Source organism: Andrena cerasifolii, chromosome 8 (assembly GCF_050908995.1).
Source record: "Andrena cerasifolii isolate SP2316 chromosome 8, iyAndCera1_principal, whole genome shotgun sequence".
In the NCBI taxonomy this organism is placed as follows: Eukaryota; Metazoa; Arthropoda; class Insecta; order Hymenoptera; family Andrenidae; genus Andrena; species Andrena cerasifolii.
In genome coordinates, this window is record NC_135125.1 from 9,031,175 (window position 1) to 9,056,251 (window position 25,077).

Here is a 25,077-nt window from a genome sequence, read left to right on the forward strand (position 1 = left end):
ATTTATTGCCGTAGATTTTTTACAGTACTTTTCGTCCACGCCAGGGCCACCCGATTATTTTTCAACGCTCTTTTTGTATCTGCCATGTTTTTTTCACTGTCACACAAAAATTCAGAACAATAGTTCAAGACCCAATAAAACAGCCTGCCAAATCTCAAATTAATTTGTCGAACCGTTTTTGTACAAGAAATTCACAAAGAATTACCTATTTTTCGGTCCAGCGAGGCGCGATCCCCCCTTAAGAAGAAGCGTTCTTTTTTTAATTGCATCGCGAATAATGGACCACCATGTGTGTTTTTCAGGCCATGCGAGTGACTGGAGCCTGAAAGGGTGAAGTCGCGAGGAGATGCTTCTTGCAGAGCCTGTGGAGTGCCGTGACAGAAGCATTTCGGACAGATGGTATGCACTGCTTTCTCCCTGTATGGTTTCCCGTGCATCCACTCGCATGAATGGCCACCGTGTTATGCCATGCAGAGGTTTCCTCGAGATCCTTCTCTTTCGTCGAATTTCCTTAATTCCATTATACGCAGCAGGTGCAGGGGAACTCGGAAAGTTCCCTCGATGGTACTCGAGGTCGCGGATCGATCGACCATTATCCTCACACGCGACGTTCTTATTTTTGGTCGAACAGCTCCGCGGATTTTCTCCGTCATTCCGATAAATCTGCTGTCCCTTATTACCATTCAAAGCATACAAATCCAGGAAAAAGCATACAAATCCAGGAAAAAGCATACAAGTCCAGGAATTTTTCGGGGGGAAACTGTAAGTGAAAATCATACACAACATTTTTCTACTAAAAGTACTTCTGAAAGTTATTTATTTTTAAAATCTATTTGAATTTTTGCTTTCAGATGAATCGTTTAGCCTAGGGAATGTCCACCAGCTAATGCTTAAAAAGAAAACACGACTCGTATCCAAGCCGATATCTCCTTTAGTTAATAATAATATCTCATGAAAAATTAGAATAATATAGTTAAAAGATGTATCTTTTAGTAGAATAATATTGTGTATGATTTTCGCTTATACTTTTCCCAAAAAAAATTCCTGGACTTGTATGCTTTTTCCGGACTTATAGGTGGGTGTAACCCCTTAAGAGTAATAAGAAGACACCCTCCTCGGGGAACTTCCTGCTCCCCACGCAAGATCCCCAGAAACAAAGAGATTTACCAGGCTACTAAATATCTAGGCACCCTTCAACCCTCGTGGATTTTCCGATTCATAAAATCATTAACTGCTAAGCACCCTGAACTATAAACTTAATTCCCTGCTGCTGAAAAAGGACATCCCTCGGCTGCAACCACTACGTTGCTCGTATTAACTAAAGAACCGGGCTTCTTTACCAAGCATTATGTACTAAAAGATTATACTGGGTGTCTTGATCAAACGATGATATCACTTCGAGTAGTTAGGTCCTCTGTTGATTTAGGGCTTTAATTCTCGATAGCATATTATAAGAATGCTTGGCACGGTGACACCAGCCGGCTTGTCCACGGCTTTTGTCAGCGTGTCGAACTCGCCCAGCTGTGTGCGCGCGCGACCTCAGGCCGCGTTGCGTTACGTTGGGAGGCTGGCTGCATCACACACGTGGGAGACAGGTAGCTCGCTTCCGGCCGACGGGGACCATTATACGGGATGCACGAAACGCGGAGACCTACCGCATGATACCTCGAGATCCTATGTATGCGCGTGTGTACCGCACTTGCGACCGCGCCTTCGGGGGGATGGGTGTAATTTGCAGCTTCCTTCCGAGGCAACCACGCGGAATTCTTCGGTGTCTCGAGGTTCTCTGCTTGACCCGTTTTTTTTTTTTTTTTTTGAGAGCCTTGGGTCGATCTATCTTGTGGTAGTTGGGTGGAGTGATTTCATTGGGAATTGTTTTGGGATTGAGATCGAAAGTTTTGGTGTCTACTTTGGTGTATCTAAAGGGAAAGGTAGAATTCGAGGCTGGAGGTTTCGAGGTGGTGGAATTTGATGTTGGAGGTTTTGAAGAGGTGGAATCCGGGTTTCAAAATTCAAGGTTTCGAGAAGGTAGAATTCGAATTGGTGGAATTCGAGTTTCAAGGTTTCGAGAAGGCGGAATTCGAGATTGAAGGTTTCGAGGTGGTGGAATTTGATGTTGGAGGTTTTGAAGAGGTGGAATCCGGGTTTCAAAATTCAAGGTTTCGAGAAGGTAGAATTGGAAATGGTGGAATTCGAGTTTCAAGGTTTCGAGAAGGTGGAATTTGAGATTGAAGGATTCGAGAAGGTGGGATTTGAGTTTGAAAGTTTCGTGAAGCTAGAATTCGGTTACAAAGGCTCCGAAGAACGATCATCTCAGCCCTAACGCTTCAATAAATTAGTACTCATATTTGAAAGCTTCATAAGACCAAAAGTCCAGCTCGGATAATTCCCGCGACCCAGAAACTGCGACCGAAGGCACAACTAAATACCTTTAAAACAGAAAACTGCTTCGATTCCCCTCGAAATACCGAAACCTCGATCCCCGAGCATCCCGCATCCACGCCACCGCGGCCACTCGGTGGTTTCCATGTTACAACTGCGCGCAGCTTTCACGTTGCGCCGAGCCCCGGAGGACCGTTCTCCCACGAGGGGAATAATGGCCGAGAAACAATAAAATCCATTCGATGAATACAAACTAATCTCTCTCTCTGGAGCGTGCGCAACGCGCCGCGATGCGCTGGGAGGCTGCATCGCGCAGACGTGGGAGACAGGTAGCTCGCTTCCGGTCGGCCGAGACCATTGTACGGGGCGCTCGACGTGCAGGGAGTCAACGCGTTACGGAGACGAGATACTACGTGCCAGCGTTTCCCAAACCCTGCCCCTGTATCGCTCAATGACGACAAGTCATCCAGGTTCCCATGGGGGACGTTTTTCACCGGGCAAAAAAAAAGATCACCATCTACATGAAATCCTGTGGGAAGAACAAAGCTACGTTTGATCGATCGGTTGCACGACCAAGTCGTCACGTATCATGAGAAATATCTATATTTTAAAGAGATATTGGAAGATGATAGAGAGCTAAAAAGTGTGATTTTGAGGAACCTCTTCTATTTCACAGGGGGTGGTTCTCCACCTAAAGAAACTCTCCTCCAAATAATACACAATCGTGTAGGGGAACCGGGGATGTTTGTCCCGAGGGGTAGGTTGACTAATTTTTAATAACTTTCCACCAACATATGCTCTACTGCGGAAAGATTTACCGTAGAACGAAGTCACTTCTACTATGCCATGCATTTATGTCCCACCCCGCGATCGCACGTTTTTTAACAGTTATCAGCGTTAGTAAAAAATTAACTATCAAATATAATAACCGGTTTAATGATATTTCGTCCACCTAATTTATTAAAAATCAAAAACTGAACCACTAGCCTACCTCCGGTCTCCCCTACCTCGGAAACTAATAACATTTTCCAAGCATTGCAAAGGATGGACCACAAAGATAAGAGGAAGTGCAAGCACCTGAAGGCCTGCACAGTTTGTGAAACCTGCCGTTTCACGGGACAGAGTTCCCCTCCCCCATCCCACCCCCTCTCCCCCCTCTTTATATCTGCGTACAATGTGCGTATGCTCGATACACGGCCTCTCCATTTTTCTTCGCCTTCTGCTCTCCTCTCTTCCATCCGCGAATATGTAAAACGCCTCGGAAGTTTATTTCTATAGGCGCCAACGTCTTTCAGAGAACGTTTCCTGTTCAGACAGCGGCTTGATAATGGTCTCTACGCGCCGGTTACGAGCAAGATTTCTTAGCCCGATACAGAAGGATAAGGGGACTCGTTGATTGTTCGAACCGCTTATTAGATCTCCCGAACGCATCTGGGTAATTAATGATACCGCGATTGATCATTCCTCTTTTTATTGTTCCCGTTGCGTATTGTAAAAACCTCGTTAATCCCACGTTAATGCCGAGCCGTAACAATAAAAGCGCGGGCAAGCCGGGGGAATCGGCCGATGCAAATAGCCCTCCGGGTTTCCATTGGCTTTCACCGTTGACCCTATCCACCGCGAGGCAGATCCTCGGCGTTTTCCATTTTTCCGCCCCGCCGTTTTCCACTGCCCTACCTTCGCGCGAGCGCCTCCGAATCAACCCACCTCTCCGGAGTGGTCGCAAGTGGGTGCGCAATGCTCTGCGCTTCGGCGATTCTTTGCCAAAGTACCAGGCAAAAGTGGAGTACCGTTTTTGAAAGCAGATATACAGTGAAATGTCGTCGTGACTCCCAATCGGTTAATCTCGGCACTCGCGTCTTTCCGAGCTGCGTAGATTTCGCGGAGACGAAAAAATTCCACCCATCCTCTGGATCCGTTTATCAGGGGCAATCGTATCGATATTGGATCGATCGAAATCGCCCAACGTTTCGTCGAACGGATGATGGAACCTCCTCCCACCGCAGGAGGTGCTCTCGAATTCGACTTGGCTCGATAAAATTAAGTCGGTGTCACGAAGGAAAGCCAATGCTCGCGATAATTATTAATATTATTATTATTAACGGGAAACCCTTTAGTGTACAGAGATACAAAATTATTACCATTATTACATAGAAAGATAAAAATAAGAGAAATAAATAAAAAATATATATAAAATAATAACATAAAATAAAATGAAATAAAATAATATAATATAATATAAAATCAAATAACAAAGATAAAGTAAGATGAGATAATAAGAGATAACAAAAACATAACATAACATAAACGTTTTAAATACTGCTAATAATACATATAACAGTCCGCTGGGACGTAATGCTTGGAGAGGGACAGGAAGAGATGGTAATTCGCGAGCAAATCGTGGCAACGATGATAAGTCGACTGGCGGTTCACAGATGTGCAAACAGAGATCTCTGGGAGATCTAGATCGAAACGAGGACACGATTTCCGAGAATGATAATCCTATAAATTTCGAATTCGTTGGAACAATTACCAATCGCTGATTCCTCCTAAATGCCGTTCCAAAGTTACAGGCAGCTGGGTACTGCGTTTGTGAAGATCCGCCGAGAAAATTCGAGCACCGGTTCTGGAATGTCTAAATGGAGGAATCAGATCGTAATTAAGTGGCTACTCGATCACGTTCGCGCACGTAAATCGATTGCGTTCGTGCTCCGTGGATTTTGTCAGCGCTATCAAAACAATGCCCCGATAAAATTACTTGCGAGCCGTGGAGCCCGTCACCAGGCGACTCGCGAGATTTATCGTCACTCTCGATCGAAACGGGCTCGCGATTCATCTTCCGCCAGCGTGATCCAGTCGGTGACGAATTTCCGCCACCGTCGGGATGCTGGAAGGGCATTTTTGGTTTTTAGCTGCCTGGGGGGCCATTTCTGGTGACGAAAGGTGACGTTGTACGGAAATGAAAGAAACATGGGCAGCATAGTTCCTTGAAAATTTGTCCCCGAGTCTGAGAAGGTTAATTTAACTCCGAGATATCTTAAAAGCAACTGTTATTCTCTAAAAGTTAGCTCTTCTGAAGAATAAGGTAAAGGATTACTTGTTTTCTACGGGAGTTGTTAGAATATGAATTTTGGATCATTTTATAGTTTCGTGAATTTCTGTAAATTTTTTTTCCAATTTAGGAAGGTTAATTAAACTCTGAGGTGTCCTAAATGCAACTGTAAAGCCGGGAATCCACCGGGAAGCTAAGCTATGCTATGCTATGCCATGCTACGTTTTAAAAAAATTAGCTTCAATACATTCTTATGGAACCGTTTCCACCAAAAGCTACGTTAAAACGTAGCATCGTATAGCATAGCTTAGCTTACGAGGGGAGGACACCATGTGATAGACATCGATTTTGATGAGCCTTGGCACGATGGATCTATGTCGAAAATAAGTAAATAGGTGTCCGAGCGTTTCAGCCAATTAATAATAGAGATATTTACATGTAAATTATTAAAATTTTCATAGTGGCCGCGGGGTTTTAGTGGGTAAAAATCCCACAACTTCCTGGTGCCCGCGGGGAATTCCCCTCTGAAAGAGTCGGGGTGCATTTTGAAGATTTCCCCAAGTTAAAAAAAAAATTATAAAAAAATATAATTTATAAAAAATAATTTATTAAGTTTTTTTTTAACGTGGAGACATCTACAAAAGGCACCCCGACTCCTCCAGAGAGGAATACCCCGGGGCGCCAGGGTAATGTGGGATTTTTACCCACTAAAACCCCACTATGAAATTTTTAATAATTTACATGCAAATATCTCTATTATTAAGGCCTATTGGCAGAAACGCTCGGACACCTATTTACTTATTTTCGACATAGATCCATCGTGCCAAGGCTCATCGAAATCGATGTCTATCACATGGTGTCCTCCCCTTGTTAGCTTAGCTTAGCTCAGTTTCCCGGTGGATTCCCGGCTTTATCCTCAAAAACTGAACTACTTTACGATACAGAATTAATTATTTTTTATGCAAGCTATTAGAATACGAATGTTGGATGATGATTTCACAGTTTTGCGAGTCTCTGCTGTCAAATAAGAGGCAAGCGACCCGGAGAATAGGTGCAAAGTTTCGAAGCAGGGAATGTAAGGAAATGATTTTGGATTTTCTGCAGGACGAGGTGGACGGAAGAGAGGCATCTTGCACGTAGCAGGGAAGATACGTCGAAGATATACCCGGGCTTACGAGTTTGTCGAGCGGATGACAAAGGCGTGTTCTTTCGCGGGAGAAGATAATGTACGTTCGTGTACACAGGTGCCAAGAAAAGGCCACGCAGATGCTGCGTCTAATCGTAAGAGGCCGCGTAACTGGACGAGCATGTACGTATACGTGGAAACTTACCTATACACGTCAGACAGCAGACGATTATTTTCTTCACGAGTCTTGCGACATAGCCACTACTTAGTCTGTTCAGTTACTTAGAAGCAACACTGTTCGAAGCTTGTTGTCAACTGCTCTTTGTGGCGAAGTACCATTGTGTAATTACATTTCTACGCGTGTCGAGGAGTGTTCTATCCTGGAAATTTCGTTGAATTTATTTGGATGAACTCGACGCCCACTGCGGGGCCATTTCGCGCTGAGTTTAGTGAACCTAACAGATTCCCCATGCAGACTACACTTCTACTTTGGAATTTCAGTGCTAGTGAGAGGCAATGCAGAGAATTCTACTTGTATTCCAAACCCTGTCGATTTTAACACAATTCTTTTATCCGTTCGCAAATCTCGCAATCTGTTTAGAGAGACTGTACCTAAAATTAAATTTGTCTCCCAACTACCTACCACAGAAATCCCTTTAATGAAATTGGATTTCCCATAGACAAAGGAGGCTAGCGTAGCCATTAGAGTCGGCTAGGATATCTTCCCTGGCAAATAACGAGCGCGCACGCTGGAACTGTCTCATTCACGTGGCCGACGAAGGAAATCTCGAATAATTTCGTCATATGGGGCCGTTTCCTGTTATGCTCACCGTCGTCGTCGATTCTTCTTCCGTCCCTCTCTCGCCCCTGCTGCTGAGGCCACTTTCGGCCGTGGCATGACTAAACGCCACAGAGAGGCTCGCGCAGCAGACCGCGAAGATGTAATAATTCTTTGTGCTCATGCGAGCTGACTCCTTCTCTCCTCTCGACGCGAGCACGCTCCTCTTCTCGAGATGCGTTCACGGTACACCGATTTCCGCTGGATTCTGCCCGTGCCCTTCCGCTTCCTCCTCTACTCGTTAGACGCGCCCAGTCGCCCTCGACTCTGGGCTAATTGAGTAACGCTCTCAGTGGCGCAAGCTTTTGAAAAACGCTCCTCCGAGCTCGGGTAATACTTTTACGGGTTCCCAGAAAGTATTCACGTGAAAGCACGAGAAGACCGCGCCCAGGATGCAAATTCCTCGGCGTGAAAACACGCCGAAGCCAGTTGCCGATGTTAGTTGGGGAATTGCTGCATCATCAATGACACCAATGAGAGACGTGGTGAGCTGTTGATCACTGGATCAGATTTCTATGGGATTTGTAAGTTGCAGATGGAGGGACAGATCTATTGGGCTTGGATAATAGTAAAGGAAACTAGTTTGAATATAACTGGAGCCATTCTTTACTAAAAGGTGGGGGTATTAATTTTCAAGGGAACTGAGCTGAACTCTTTAAGATCGATTTTTGCGAAGATGAAATGAGCTTATTAAAGCGCAAAAAGACGGGAAGACCAGGAAGCTGTTCTCGCATTAGCAAATTTCAATGCAACTAAGTAAGCGGCAAGGATTTATGGTACACGAAAAATGCGAGGAATCCCAGTGCGAAATTAGTCCACGCTATTTGTATTTCGAAGCTAGATTGGCTCGTTAGCTCCACGATCGCGCGGCCAGATAACCAGAGCCTAATACTTTTCTTCGTAGGAAGGAGGCACGCGAGCTCACGAGAAACATCCGCAAATTTTATCTGGGGGCCCATTACCGTGACGATACCTGGACGGCTATGTATCGTCGATTCTCCGGAAACTGATCTCGCGCGCTGCTTCCACGATCCTCTCGCGTGCACGCGCTATTCCTCCAACGATTACCTAGCTGTCCTCCAGCTTCGTCATTGTTTTCCGACTCGTAGAAGAGGGAGAGGAAAATACGGAAATTTGGTTGGAAGAATTCCGAATGATCTATTAATTATCAATGCAATCAATAAAGGCTAATTGATGTCCCCATTTTCAGCTCCGATATTCTTCTGTTTCCTCCGCAGAAGATTCTCCTTGCTCGTCAGGCGATTTCGAGTCAGAATTTGATAGCGAAGGGAAGGATGGAGCACAAGTACCGTGGTTTAATTTAAAAGGGCCTATGTTGATTTTATGGGGGGAGGTTGGTGAAACGAATTTTAAAAGACCACCTCCGATTTGAATCTCCGGTGCACACTATTTCGTCCGCTCTATATGCACCAGACGTACGAAGGGAAGGGGGGTGGAGAAGGGGATCGAAAATTCGGAGTTCTTTATGGCCGTTTGGGATGCAAGTCAGTGGCCACTTGCAACCGGGGTCACTGAACGCGTACCATTTCCTGGACGAACTTTCTGTTCGACTGTATTTCCGTAAGGCCCTTCCTCTCTCCGCAACGTTCCTTCTTTCAAACTCCCCCTTTTCCCATTACCTTCGCTTGCAGTGTAACCACAATACCTAATACCAAAATCCACTCACAAAAATACCTATTTCGCCCCTTACACTCTGAGAAATTTTTCTCTATTTGGTACTTTAAATTGGAGTAGTGAAAAGTATTCAATCTGTACCAGATATCATATTTCCTGCAAGTGCAGCACATACAACGGCGGTGTATATGAGTACAGTGGTGGCCAAAAGAAAGCTTAAACTGTAGATGGTAACGGGAATAAGAAAGTTTCGTGAAAAAGAATTACTTCTAAGGATTTATATCTCTAATACTGAGGGGTTGCTCGGGATAAATATTAATTTAATATCAACCTAGTCTAATATTCAGAATCCAATAAAACGTCCGTCAGTCCCAAAAGGGCCCACCGCTTGAATAAAAAGAAATCGATACCCCGCACAGGCTACCGAGCAGAATGAATCGCGCGGATCTGGATCCCCGATCGAGCGAAACGGGTGGACGTGGAGCGGCCAGAGGAGGATCGTTTTATAAACGCTCGTGTTCGCCGATTGATTTCGCGCAGTCTGCGGAATAAGAGAAACCGTGGCGCATGACGCGCGGCCGGGCCGCGCGAAATCCGCCTGGTACAGGCTTTCGTTCGCTTCCTCCCGCTAAACGTGTATCGCGATCTCATCGATTTTTTTTTCCACGCGCCGTGTCACATAAGCGAATTCCATCGAAGGCTCCCGTTCAGACCGCTTCCGATTCGTCCGCGGGGCCGGAGCCAGAACAGAGGCATCTTGAAAGACGACGCAGAGACGAGGGGGGCGCGCGAGGAACGCCAGATCGACGTCATTTGATCCGCAGAAATCGCGAGATCTGTACCCTGTGCAATCACGTAATCCTTCTTCTTTTTTTTTTCCATTCCTCTCATCTCTTATATTTCGCCAGACTCCCCCACGCCGCGGGCCGCGACCTCGCCTCGTCTGCGCAGACAGGCTCGCCGAAGGTCGATCTTTGAGGATCGGAGTTTCTTCTGCACGTTGCAGGTGATGGTGGGTGTGTTTCAATGATTTTCCAGGGGAGATCGAGGTGGATCTTCTGGGATGGTGTATGGAGCGTTTCGTTGTAGGGTAATTCCGGTGGAGATGGCTATAGTTTCGTTGGGAGTCTGCTGTAGCCAACCTACCGTCATGGACCCAGTTTCTGATCACTGAAGAGTAACTACCGCGGTTTTTTAAACGTGTAAAGGGAAGACTTAACCAAATAGAAAAGATTTTTTTTATTTCAGTAATTCTATGTTCTAGCTTTAATTTGGTATTGAAAAAAGTGCACACATAATAATAATTATTTTATAATTTAACTTTGAAAGTGAAAAATGTAAAGGGAGCAGTTTCTGATCACCTTCGCACGTTTTACTACGAGCTATCAAATTTTGCGTATAAATTTCAAAATAATTATTTAGTTTACCGTTCGAAAGTTCTTAGGCGACAGACAAACACACGTACACCTTCTGCTTGATATATTAAGATCAGGGGCGAGAAATTAAAATTGTAAATACAGTTAGTGATTAAAAAGGGGAGATGCTGTAGCTCTGCTTTTTCTTAAGTTTCTGTACACGATAAGTTTCTTTCACAGAAGAAGATTGTCACTTGACCCCGGTGTTACTTCGTTAAATGAAGGTGAAATACTGAAGAAAATGATGAATAGACTACGAGCGTCGATTTCATTGAACCCAGGAACATTTTGCCAGAAGATTCGAGGGAATCCTTGGGCGATCGGATCCCGTCGATGTGCCAATAGCAGGAGTCCCGTTTCTCCGCTGTCACACGAGACGCCGATTGCGCAATGTCGAAATACCATTCCTTAGCAACGGTGCACGATAAGGTCGTGTGTCTCCGGCTGTGCCCGTGTGCGTAGACAAACGTGCACTTTTGCACAAAATTTAGCTCGCGGATGAAGAAAGCGAATCCGCAGTGGCTTCGTCCATTTTTGGTACTCGCTTCCTTCTACCCCAGCGGCTCGAACAAAAGAAAACTCGCTGGCCGAGGAGATCCCATTAGGAAGCATAGAAAGTGATCCCCTGATAACAGGAATTCCTTACACACGAAATCTTCCAGCCTTCCGACGAAGAAAAAGAAACATCCAACTGCTCCAATTTCAATTGTCCTTCGAGAGTGTACCTACGGCTCAAAAAGGGGAAGGTGCGCGGCGTTTTTGGGGGAAGTGGTCGCAGAAGGGACACGCACGAATCCTTTTTTCCAGGTGTGCACACCCGCACGAATATCTGTCGCGTAATGCGTGTCACACGTCGCTCGTGGAAAGCAACGGTGCCCGTAGGCCTGACGTATCGTCATTTTGTTATGCGAGGGGCGTCATTTCCTTCTTCCATCGTGAGCCTCCGCGAGAAGCGACGGGGAAGAAGGAACACCGTCAATCGGGAGCAAGATTTGTAAGCACAGTTTCCGACTGGACGAGGCCCGCGTCTTGAAAGCTTAATGCGCGTCCCTTCGTCTCGAGGATCCCTCTCGAATTTCGTGTTCTACGCGGAACATTGCTGTACCACTGATATATATATATCGGCATTGCCAACTCGGGGATAGAATTCTTTCACTTTCTTGTATTTTCCATGTCGCTCCAAAGCATCAGGTGAAACTTGGCAGGCAATTTGAGAAGCTCGATGGTGTTTTGAATGGTATAGGAATTTAAGTTAGACTGATACCGAGGCAGCTGGCGGGATAGACGCCAGTGAAATGGTGGTTCATAGGAAATTCAGTGACAGAAAGGATACAACGGCTTAACGTGCTCGACCATTACGTAATACGTTACGCGTTACACGTTAAGTCGAGGAAAAGAGCTGCTTGGACACGGGGCACCGTCGGTTTGTTATGCGAGGGGCATCATTTCCTTCTCGCGGGGCTCCGTGAGAAGAGGAGAAATGACGGAGAACGAGGACTCGGGACTACGGAACAGCTGCAATCGACGACGCACGCCACGAGATCGTCGAATGCGAGGGGAAACTTTGATATCTTCTGGCGATACTTTCGAGCGAACAACTTGACAATTTCGGGATCACAAGAACTGGAAATCCGTGGGTCTGAGAGGCTAGGAGACATACAGTCTGCAGCTATACCTATTCTAAAATCTATTATATATTAATTTACCAACTTGGGAGCTTAGGAATTAAAAATCCCCCAAATTTATGAGCGAAGATCTTTTGAATAAAATATTCGCAAGCTCAAAAGTCCTGCACTCCTAATTGTCGAGAGGAATAGGAACCACGCTGTTCCCCCTAATTTCTAAATCTCCTCTCGACTCCTCGATTTCCACCCTTTGGAGCGAACCATGGCGCGTTGCGATGCGCGATACGTCGTTTCCTTCGTCGGACGCTCCTCTCGTCGTACGAAGAGGGCACGCGAAGGAGACCAGAGGAGAAATACATGGGAGAAAGGGGGAGAGAGAGAAAGAGGGAGAAGGAGAAACGAGTCAGCAGGAAACGGTACGAAATACGAAGTGGTCAAACGGCACGTGTTGAACGCGTCGCCGGTGCCATTGGCCGGAACCTGCTCCGTTCTGGAGAACAGACGGCGTGTCCCAAACCGGGACAGAGGAGGCTCGGTCGAAAGATGAGAGGTCAAGTGCAACGGCGATGAAAAGGGCGCGACGTTTATCGCGTGCCCGTGCCCGGACACGAGCGCTCTTCTGGACGGGTCGCTTCCGTGTTCACGTCTCTTCTTAAATGTCGTTCGACGGGGTCCTTGGGGAACCAGCGTCCGCGACCTCCTCTTGGGAGAAACGGGCCCGCTTTTTTTCGGGACGCTTTGTACGGACTTCGGGGATTAAAGGCGCCAGCGTAGGTTGGAATTGGAGCGGAGGGAAGCTCGATGTTCGGGCAGAGGGAAACTCAAAGATGTAGTACAGGGAAGTGCATAGGGTAGGTGTACCGTTTGTGGCCATTGCACTGTTTTTGGCCACGTGTATAGGTAATTATCTTATTTTTAAGCTGCTTGCAGATCATTATTATGTGGAGAATTTCACATCATAAATATTTTGTTTATCATATAATTATTACGATATAACTATTATCATGTTGCCTAAAATATAAGGTTTTTAGTCATTTTTTGTATGTTAACACGGTTAACGTTAAACTATTAGTACGCAGCGTGAAGGTTAAAATCCCAATAAAGTATTCTCTTCACTCCCACGAGACTCCCAAGTTCTCGTTATCTTACAAGCCTAATAAAAGAACGAAACACCCATACATCCAATTTGATTAATACAACACTTGCAATTAGACATGATCCCACAACACATTAAACCTCCTCGCGTATTACAATCTCCCAAAGGCGATCATACAGTCACACAAACCCAAGGTGTTCAGATAACACTGTAATCTTATTTGCGGAGATTAACACGATCACCTTTCTCAGTAATCAGTCTCGTTGGTCCATATCATAAAGCTGCACTCGTTTCGCAGAACATAAACGCGTTCTCTCATCTGCGCGCTCCCTCGTGAATATTTTACAAAGCTCGATACTCCGATCGGGAGATCCCAAAAATTTCCCCCAAAGAAGTGAAACCCTTTTGATCCTACAATCATTTTTCTTGCCCTCCCCTCTCCCTCGGCCACTTAAGCACGGCGATTTGTAAGCGTCCAGCAAAACGGACCGCCTGATAATGGCCTTTTAAGCGTCCAGTGTCCCACGCCACGAAGATTTGACACCGGACCCCGCGAAACGGGTAACTTACGTGATCACACTAGCTCAACAGCGAGCGGTACCACGCTCCTCTACAATAGGACGTGCTACGTGCATGTACCGTTCCCCTTTTCTTCCGTTTACGCCGGCAAATTAGCCGGTGCCCGTTCGTTCCCTCTCGAAAAAAGGTCGCCAGCACGCTGCTGCAGGCTTGCCATCCGAGCGACCAGGCACGAGTATCCAGGCGGAAGTGGTCCCCGAACGAGATACGCGGCTCTTTTTAATTAAACCAGATTAATCCGAGCAAACGGACACCGCGAAATCCTCGAAAGAGAGAGCAGGCTTTGGGAACGATCCGGCGATAAGCGAGCATGCCCGTCGCGGCGAGTTATGCTAGATATTACGCATGTGGATCAACGGGATGAAACGTACGGGCACGTCTGTGTGAAACGAAAGTGATCGTATTTAAAGCGTTCTACTTTAGGCAGAAATTTGGAATTTTATAGGCTACCTGTAGATTCGTACATACATTAGGGTGGTCCATTTTTTTTTCAGGTATAAAATGTAGGTTTTCCACGAGGATGCTTTTGTTCCAAACATATAAATCGATTTTTCGAAAATTTCTAGGTAGGCCTGCCCCCTTAAAGAACAAAGAATTCAAAAAATAAATTCCCCTGAGGCCGGCGACCACCCTAATATACATATACGTATTTTACTCAAGTTTCACTTTAGCAATCAATTCAAAGATTCCCACCTGATCATAAAAAATTTCATTTCCAAAAGACATCTCGATAGGTCCCAGAAATTTTAACGACTAGCCTCTCGTTTGACTATCATTTTCTACTAAACGCGGCGGAATAAATGAAACTCAAAGCGCTCTAATAAATTCACCGTTAACAGTGCGACCATCTCCCATTTCCCCGTTTCTGGTCGCGGCAGGAAAGTTTCTGCCCGCGAAATGTCCCTTATAAAAATTCCTGCGCGCGGGGGAATTAATTACACCGGCGGGCAATAAAGTATTCTGCCGGACATTGAGCCTAACACGTGTACACGCGCGTACATACGCGGGGAATCGAGTCGAGGCGTTGCCTTTCAATGCGTTTAATTACGGGCAGCGGCTGGGATCGATGCGAGCCGCGTTACAGAGGCGAGAGAGTGAAATGAGCAATCTAGGAGATAAATCAAAAAGCGGCGCGAGCCGGCCTTTTCTTTTCCGCACCGGAAGGGACGTCGTAATCCCGAAAACCGTCCGTGTGGGGGAGGGCGCAACGTCTCTGCGCGCTCGATAGATTTATTTGTGCCGTGGACGAGGCAGCGGAGCCGAACGACATCGCGAAATCCGCCTCGAAAGTTTCCGCGGGAAAACGGCCCCCGTGACTGTTGCGCTGGCTAGCAGAGTTTTCCAAGGGGAACCGCGATTTTGGTACACTTCTCCAATTGGTATTCTACGAGTTTCACCATTGGCGTTCGGTCTTCTTTCTCTCAGGCAGTTTCTTTCGCGGAAGGTTCAGGGAAAACTCCGCAGGCGATGTTAGAATATAAAGTGGAACAGATTTTGAGGGGAATAGGTGGAACGAAGCTGTTTCGTTTTTCGGCAAATTGATTTTAAAAGAGAGGAGAACGCGATCGAGTAAAGTTCGGCTGTAGTTTGCAAGAGAAATGGGCAGAGTTTTTTTTTATGAATTTTTGAACGGCGAATCAGCTTCTGCGATTGTAGAATTTCTGGTTCTGGTAAAAAAGTACCTAAGTGTTCTTCCTCCTGTATATACTTTTCCAGGAATGTTCAAGAGAAGCTAGGTGGAACTGAATTTCCACGGAGTCTCACCTCGTCTCTTTTTCGGAGTTCATCATTTTCTCTTATCGCGCGATCGACGGCGTAACATCGCGCCTTCACCACTGGGCGAGTTCGAATTATAAACAACACACGGCTCGGCTTCCTCGTCCCTCGAGACTTTCCTGGTTCCTCTCCGATGAGCCACCCTGCGTGCCTCTCTTACGTATTCCTCAGCTAGAAACCCGTGTATCTCGGTCTTTTGCGCAGAAGCGCGCTCGTTACGTGGCGTTCTGCAGACGATCTCTCGCTTAAATCCTCTCCTGGCCACGGTACTTTCAGATATCGAACGCATCGCAACTTTGAACATTGGGAAATACTTCGTTTGATAGATTAGGAGGGAGATTCTATGCTCCTAATCGTATAGGAGCACGCTTTGCGTAGCTAATCATAGATAGAAAGCATGAAACAGGTTCTATATTCACATTTAATCTGTAGGGGTGTCGATCAACGAATCAATGAAAGGTATTAAAATTGAAATCCTCTTTATCTTCCCTTCTCATATTCTAGTCGCACCTGACATAGCCTTCAAGTCGAGTACACTAACTAATAAAAAAAATAAATAAAGACACGATTCCCAACCCTTCAATTCTGCTCCCCTACCTCAATATCCCCCTACGCATCTCATTCATAAAATACCTACCCCTAAGCTCGAGATATCGAGTTTCCCTGAGAAAAATTGAGGAAAATTGGGAAGCGTCACGATGCGAACGGATTCGCGACGGAACGCCTTCAGATTAGCGAGGCTTGAGGCATCGTATCCGCCTTCGCGTCCTTAACGGGCGCAGCACACATAAAAGGCGCGCGCTCGTGTAACTGGCTATCTCGGCTGGCTGGTCGCCGGTTTCTCCCGCGCTAATTAGCAAAAGTTTTGCCGTGCAATAAACGCGTCTAGCTTTACGTAACCCCTCTGCGCGGCTGGACAACCGCGGATTCGTGGCTGGTCGCGAGCCGCCTTGGCGCGGAAATGAACGCGATCCGAGCATTACCGCGCCAGCACCGAGCAGATTGCGTCTTTCTCTGGCACTCCGCACAAAATTTCAATATGGCACCGTATCGAGAATTCGGTTTAACAACCATTTAGGAAATCTGTCATCAGTGGAGGATGGAGGGCGGAGTATCGAGGTCTCCCAGAATGAGAAACTTGACAGGAAAATAGGGAAATAAGAATTGCTGTGTAAAGACCTATTCTGCGAGAAGAGTTGAGAAAAGCAAACTTGAACTAAAGGGTTAATAAAGCACCTGAACTTGGAGTCTCTCGAATTAGAACTTACGGGAGACCGGGGCTAGTTGATACGTTATTCTGTTTTCAATTTTTTTTATTTTTATTTGAATTAATTACTTAATAACAAATATGCCAAAATATACTTTGGTCCTTCCTCTTTAATGTATAGTAAGCGAAAACTTGAGAAAATACATACGAAATGAATGAAAAAATGTTATTTGGATGCTCAATTTGGATGTACCAAAACTATTACTTTTCTGTATATAAACGAAAACAGTTATAAAACGATTATTAACGTCAAGGTACACAGACGTACTCTGGATCGTAGTAAAGAATTGAACAACAAACTTCACATATCTCGCTGAAATGGAGCTACATATATACGGTGTCGAGATAATTCTTCTGTATCAACTAGCCCCGGTCTCCCCTACAGAAGAAACAATCGAGAGGTGATTAATTGTCAGCTGAAATATGCAATCACGGCCGGCAATATGATTGAACCTGAGAGACCCCAGAGAGAATCCCAGTTTAAAGCATCGAGGAAGACAGCGAGGAGCGTGATCGCAGCCAAGTGAGACTAGAACGTGTAACAGGCTGCCGCGATCATTTTCGCCGAGCAGAGCCAAGGCGTTATGTCCAGGTGGAAATGCTGGAATCAGTTAGATGGTATCCGCGAGGCGTCGAGAGCGCGCAGCCTCTCTCTTCCTGAAACTATGAGGCGTTTTTGTGCGCAGACCGCGTTGCCATGGGCTCTCGATTTCCGGAGAGGCTTCGCCTTCCGTTCACTGACCATTTCTGCTCGACTAAGCCCGCTGGCAAACACGCCTCGATCCTCGGATCAACGAGAACGCTCCGAAAACGCACCTCGATCTCCCAGCGGCTCGGTCGATTTCGAAAAAATCTCACTTTCGAATCATACCCTCGCCGCGATTCGACGGCGCAGCGCGCCTCCCCCTCCGCGGCACCCCTGCTCCACCGCCCTCGAAACAATTTTCTGCATTTTCCGTGCAGAACCAATTAAGTAACAGGCCACGCACAACATTATGTAGCGGTTGGTAAACAATCGCGTGGAGAGCTGCTGGTCGATCTATCTTGGATCGAACCGGTGGAAATTGAATTTCGAAATGGCCGGTGGAAAGCGCGAGATCAGTTCGCTGCTGGTTTTTGGAGGATTTAATCTACCATCTTCTTAGTTTCATTTATAAATTAGATCGCACCGAATGTTTCCTACGCAATGCTTCCCCCTAATCGGAATTTCTAACGCCCACTGCTAATCAATTACTGCTAGCTTCCTAAGGAACAGGAACTACCAAGGCTTCCATAATTTCAATTAACGCCACCGAATTACACTTTGGTACTCCGCTCGAGTGACAAAGACACCCCTGTCGTTCGCTGATTCAGAGATCCGTCCCAGCAGCAGCTTCGGCAGCGAAAAGTTCGCGGGTGAATCGTTAACGGACGCCCCGCGGTACGAAATGCTGATTAAAAGTAATTAAGAAGCGTGAAATGAATTTCACAACGCCATTGCGGAAAGAAAGATGGTTACGTGGTCGGATCGAGGAGCATCTGCTCTACGACTGGTTGCCCGCGCGTTTCGGGGAGATACCCGCGTCTTATCAGAGGCACCGAGGGGGCCAGACAAATAAATAATCCAGCCGGGCGATTAATAATTCATGCACGCCTCGTTAATGGCAAACGCCTTCACGGTGGGATCGTTCGGGGAAAAAGGAGCAGATGGTCGCGGATTTTCTGGATTCGCCAGCTCTCTCGGCTGCCGATTCGCGCTTCAATAAATGCAACGGATTTTCCTTTCGACGTGTAGAATATATATGAACTCCGCGTTTCTTCCGTATCGAATCGGCGATCTCCACTTCCCTCTTCTTCTTTTTCCTGGTGCAAGACTTTCACCCGATTTCATCTTGGCGAACTTTATTCCATCGCTGGACGCTGATCGCTGATAACGATGCTGAGTAAACTTCGCGGAGGGAAGCGTGACTCATTTCAGGTTGTAATTAAAACACGAGGCGAGCCTTGGACGCGGAGGTCCTTTGATTATTTTAATCGACTCAAATCGAGTGAAAAAGGGTCAATAGTGATTCACCCGGTCGATATAGCTACGCTATCTTTTGTTCCGACAGAAATACTATTAAAATTCGAATTAACCTAATCAACTTTCACAAAAATTTTCCTAATCACCTTCGCTTCGTCGAGGAGCACAGAAGTTTCTCGCCTTCGACTCACTTCAACGCCCACTTAAAAGAAAAAGTGCTAAGAGCTAAGTACGGTGTATGTAACGCCAGGGACGAAAAGAGGGAATGCTTTCGGAATATTTTTGTCCAAGATGAGGAGGAAAGGTTGCGCGAGCGTTGATGGACAGAAAGGTTGGCTTCTTTCGAAAGAGTGCAGGAACCGGGGTTAAGCGTACGCTCATCTTGGTCGAGGAACTAGGGCTATTAAACGGGTCTTGCTTCACCCCGCTGCCATAAATCCCATAAAGCTTCGGACAGGCTATGAGCGTCAGGACGTGCACCATTTCTTTTGTCTAGGGCTGAAAGTTCCAGTTCCTCTTGCCCCGAGTAGGGAAACGCAGTTCGACTGTTAAGAAACTTCATAGACCACGGGATGTCGCGTTGATGACACCGTGGTTAATGCCTGATCTCGGGGCAGATACCAGTGGATCCGCGTTTACGTGACTCCTTTTGAGGGAATAAAAAGAGCCCCGCGCTTTGAACAAGCACCGAACCACGTCACGCTCGAATTTCGAATGCAATTTTTAATAGATTTCTTGGTGTCTGTACCTTGGGTATGATTTCTGTTGGAAGTGCTCGCGAAGGGATTGGGGACAGTTCTCTGAGGCAACGTGTTGTTAATAAGGAAGTTAGAGAATATTAGAAGAAATCTCGTTCATCTTATCGAAGCGCAGGCTCGATTCGCATCGCTTTATCGTTCGCTTCTGAAGCAGATGTTTCGCAAACATCCTCCGTCACAGACACTTCTTACGAATGTAATAACATACAGGATGTTACACGGATAATACAGAAGTATACTGTTACAGAGATTACACGTGCCATACGATTCACGATCTACCTCCTTTGCATCCTATGTCACCCTTCTCCCCCGTCCAAGATACCGTTTTATCTCACCAAATCTATATCCTCGAATGCCACCTGACTCTGTTCGATATCGAATTAAAAACGCTACGAGAATTGGCAGGGGCGAGAGCATTAAGCATTACCTGAATAAATACAAAAATAGCGTAAAAAAAAAAACGGATAGTAACGAAGAATTGAAGCTAGACTTCCGACACTTCCGAGCCTCCGCGGTAACATCTGATTATACTTGATATTAATCGGTCGCGATGCCCGGTAATGCGTCGCGCAGCAGATTCTGCGATGGGCATTTTTGCGAACGCCACTTTTATTCTCTTCCTACAACAATCTCGTGTTCGAGCCGTCGCGGTTAGATCAGCATTCTCGAAGATATCCTATACAGAGGCAGAGATCGCGCGATAAGACGAACAATCGCGAGATGGGACACCTATTTAGTATCCTTGTCGTTTGAGCGGTGTGGGTCGGCACGCACACGCCTGCGCCTCTTTGGATGTGTTATCGCTTAATACGGGTTACGCGTGTAACATACACATCATCTCCGATGGGCAAGAGCCGCCATAGTGTCCCGTTGCCACGTGCTGAAACGAACCCCCTGTTGAGTCTGCACACGCGTATCTGGTTCCTGTTGCATTTCGCTTCTATCTTCTCTTTTTACGATTCCGTTCGATGCTGGTGTCCATTTTCCACCTCTCATCGACACGCTTCCTACGCGGCCCAGCTATGCTCGTCGAGTTCCATCGAATCCCCAAGGTAACGTTCTCGGATGCTTTTAAACGCTGCCAATGTTTCTGCGTCACCTTCTAACCGCTCGAACGCCACGGACGCAGGCGCGCGCGTGCGTTGAACGCGCATAGGCGTTCGGTTACAATGGTTAACAATCGGGATTGGAGGCGTCCCGCACGCGGTGTAGGTTCAGCGTTCGAATTTCAACATCGATGTTCCGAGCAGGGAAGATACCGAGGATAGGGATTATCGGTGTGTTTTCGTGGCAGAGGCACGGTGCCTAACGGCTAACGGGATGCTCCACGCACAATAGCCCCGGCGAACGGTGGCGGAGGGGCGGGAAACGGGCAAGGAACGAAGAAGAGAGGCAGAGAGAGGAAAAGTCGATTCAGGAATCACGAAGCGCGGTGGTTAATGCAGATTGGCAGATTGTGGGCCCGATGAATCACGTGCTTTCCGGAGTGCGTGTCCTCACGCATATCGAGGCATGCCAAAGCAGCAGCCCCCCGGTGACTCATGGGCCCCGTGATCCTGAGTCCTCTTATTTTACGAGGCACCACTCAATATACTCGGGACGGTTGCTTTCTGGTACAAAAGGTTGTTAGCCCGGGGACGGTCGTCGGAAGATAATGGTCGAGGATCTTAACGGGGGAGGGAACTATTGGGGTTGTTTTTGAAGATTCGTGGGGAAATCTGTAGGGGGGTAGGGTCACTCGGGGTAATATGCCACAGTTAACTTTGAAACGCGATGTCTCGCAAGTGTAAGTAGATACAGGGAAAAGGATAAAACCATATGAAAGTGTAACTAATTCTGTGTATTGACTAATAAGTAGAGACATGTAACTTTTATAGTTGAATGAGAAACGTACAAATACAAAAGTCCTCGAAACTGGCATATTACCCAAGTGGTGGGTAAATATGCCACAAGGTCTGAGGTAATGTGCCAAAAGCTATGAAGTGCGAACCACTCAAATTTTTTAGAATTAACAATATTTTAAACTATTCAAGCTGTTAGTAACTAATAACGAATTATTTGAACTCAATGAAACGTAAAATATATTTGAAAAAATAGCTATTTCTCACAAACTAAACAGTCTCCAATCTCTACGCAGTCTTCATGGACCCACTTTTTGCAACAAGTAGTTTTCTAACCCAGTCAGATTTAGGTCCTTTTTTATCGTAATAATAAAATTCACATATTGCATAGTAGTTGTCATTTTCTGCATCGGTTGAATCGTCATAAGAAGTATCTACATTCTCAAAATTTGCTCTGTATTGCAGTGCGAGCCTCCTTCACCATTCGAATGGCTTCCTTTAAACTTTCGTCTGACCAAGCAGCACGGTTTGCAGCTCGTACATACTTCTTAGGCATGGTTCTAATACGATAAAAACAACTCGATGGCATTAAATAGAAAGAGTTATAAAGATATGAGTGGCATATTACCGCGAGTTACCCTATTGTCGACTTTTAAGTTACTTTTGTGGTAAGTGGTGGAGAGTGAAAGTGAATTATGCTAATTTATTGTTAGTTATGTTTTCAGCTAGGGCTAAGATAAAAGGGTACTTGAAGTGTTTGGGATATGATTGCAGAGAAATAGATTCGAATTTATTGGAAATATTGAAGCTTCCTTTCAAAGACCTAAGAAAGGAAAACAGCTGATTGAAAGAAAGTAATATATTATAGCTTTCATTCACAATGTACCGCCATATTATTCTGCAATTAATTGACTGCTCAGTGCACACTGAATCGAGTGGGAAGGTTCAATTTCTCAGCTGAGGAATTTCTTTTAGGACCTCGAAAGAGCACGGTCACGACCCTTCGGTGACCCAGATAACGTGTCAAGGAGCACAGGAGGATCCGCGGTAGCGTTTCGCCGGCGGACGGAATTATTTCTGTAGGCATCGGGGCACCGCGGATCGATCGATCGTTCGAGGGAAGCTCGACTGGCCGTAGGAAGATTGTCGATTGATACGACGCGCAACCACGGTTATCAGCAGCATCTACGTCTTCGTGGGCGATAAACAGAAGTGGATAAAAGGCGCGAACGCGCGAGGCGCCGTAGAGAAGCTATTTTTTTTTCGCTCGGCTACGACAGCTTCGTGTAAATAGCGAAGATAAAGCGTACCTGGCGAGCAGCGATGCACCGACACGTGACTCCGAAGCGAGGCGACACGTGCTCGCGCGTCTGTTTTCAGAAAGAAATCGCAATAGACCTGCATTGGGATGAGTAATCAATCGATTGCTAGTGGATGTGAGCAGCTATGTGGCAAATTCTGTGGAAGACGCAGTACTTTATCGATTCAAGAAACATGGATGCTTGAAAACTGAAGAGCAGATGCTCAGGTAATTCTCTTATGTGCATTTAGTGAAGTAAATAGTAATCTAATTAAATACAAATAAGGTGGGAGATAGTTTTTACACTTTCATCCCATAGTTTACTTAAGGGAACGATTTGGCAGTCAAAAAGTCGATATTTTACTGCATTTTCTGGAAGTAGGTATCATTTCTGAATAAAATGCCGCTCGGTTTATATTAAAATTCGTAAAATTGTTGATTAAACGCGTTTTTCTCGAATGTTTTTTTCTTTTGGTTTGCGGCTAGTTGCGAATGAACGCAGGTTCAGATCGGCTTGAAAAAATTACAGGATGTGTAAAACATGTGCCATTTCGCGCCAGACCTCTGATATGGCCCGTAAAAATTCGAGATTTTCATAAAAAAAAATAAAAAGTCACGGATTTATAGTAGCGCACAAACAGGTCCAAAATTTTCTTGAAATAATCGCCGTTTTTCGGCCACCAACTTAATAATTCTGTTTTAATTTTAGTTTTTATTGGTTCAGCGCGAAACTATGGATGTCACGAACAAGAATCACACCTTGAAATTGGATTACGTCACTTTTTAAGACCAATATTACCTGAAAGGCACAGAAGAACGTTAAAATGTTTATCAGTCAGCACCGCCATTTTTAAAGCACATGTATATTTCATACTAACTTTTTTTCAAACTCTATGATAATAATTATCCATACAAATGCATTACAAAGAAAGTGTTTTTTTCACGGAAAACGACTGCCTAAGTAGATTAGATAAGAAATACAAAAAATTAAAAAAAAAATGGTAGCGTCTAAAACAGACATCGATTTCTGCATAAAAATTCGCTGTTTTTTTAGGCCGCAAAAGTTTAATTTTGCAAAAACCAACTCAGTTTTAGTATCAGCGAGAATGGGACATCTGCTGAAGATATATGCCAAGTTTGCAGTAAATCGGGCGATTGGTTTTTGAGATATCATGCTAACCAATTAAAAAAACATTGTTTTGAGAAAAACACGTTTAAAGTTTTAGGTACTTTTTTTCATTAAATTTTTTAAAATGTTGCCTAAATATGTACAAATATAGGCATAAAGTTTTCAATTAATATAATTTGAGGGTTTCTCTTTAAAAAAATCCTAAATATCGCGCTCCTTTTCAGGCCACAATTAGTCCTTGATTTAAATACCTCATAGAGGATTAAATTACAGAGAATGAATCTCAAACCTCACGCCTCGATAATTCGCTTCAAACTCCGAGACAAACCAGGTCGAAACTAACCTTACCTACATTGACCCCTAAATTGCCTCAAACAAAATAACTAAATACCTTCATCCCCTGAACATCAAACCCTGTCTATCTCAACTTAAACCATCCTCCACACACTAAAGACAACACATACATAAAAGAACCCCTCGCCCACGATCTAACTTCCTCTCACTCAAACGCAAACCCCCTTACAATAACATCTTAACCTCTCCCAGCATCGAAACCACCTTAACATTAAACAACACGAATCGCAAGCCTGAAGGCGTCCCGCATCCACCCCAGACGACATAACCCCCGTTGGCAGAAGGAACTTAAGCTCCCCCAACGACGTCATCGCCCTCGCAAAGCACCTCCTCGCGGCAAATACGAATCTAAAGGAACCAAATAAGAAAAGTCACTCACCCATCTCGTCCTCCTCGCGGTCCTCGCCCAGGGACACCAGGTAACCTCTGCCGCGGAGCTGAATCTCGGCGCGTGGACGCCTGGTGCAGCGATCGTCCTCTTTCTATCGATCACGCTGCCGCCCACTGGTCGATCGATCAATTCCGCGGCGGTCGCATGCTCGACTCGCGTCTGCAATCAAACGGCTCCCCTTGTCTATACGCGCTCGCAATCAAACGACCTACGCGGTGACACGTATCGGTGAGGAGGTGGAGGCGAGGAGGGGTCGGCGGTCGGAAGGACTCACCCACAATAGCTGGCTGTCGAGCGTATTTCACCGTTATGTCAGCGAGAGAGCGACGAACATTCCTGGACCGTGTCCAGAAGCGATCTGAATTCGTCGGGGAACGGAATTCCAACGACATCAACGCGCCTATCATCGGCAGAGATCCAAGGTGAACACCGCGGCAATAATCGCGCTTGAATAGCGGCCGCGTCGGCCCCCTCCCGTTTTCTCCAGGCCACCGATGGGAGGAACCACCCT

At 45.8% G+C, this 25,077-nt stretch overlaps 1 protein-coding gene across 1 annotated transcript in view; it reads right to left on the reverse strand.

The window, feature by feature from the left end:
- Nucleotides 1-24,723, reverse strand: part of LOC143371927 (uncharacterized) — a 57,835-nt gene extending 33,112 nt beyond the window's left edge. The window contains exon 1 of the mRNA XM_076817588.1: nucleotides 24,555-24,723. Coding sequence (XP_076673703.1) covers nucleotides 24,555-24,558 — 4 coding nt within the window. The 5' untranslated portion in view covers nucleotides 24,559-24,723. The remainder of the gene's footprint in view (nucleotides 1-24,554) is intronic.
- Between the last annotated feature and the right edge of the window lie 354 nt (nucleotides 24,724-25,077).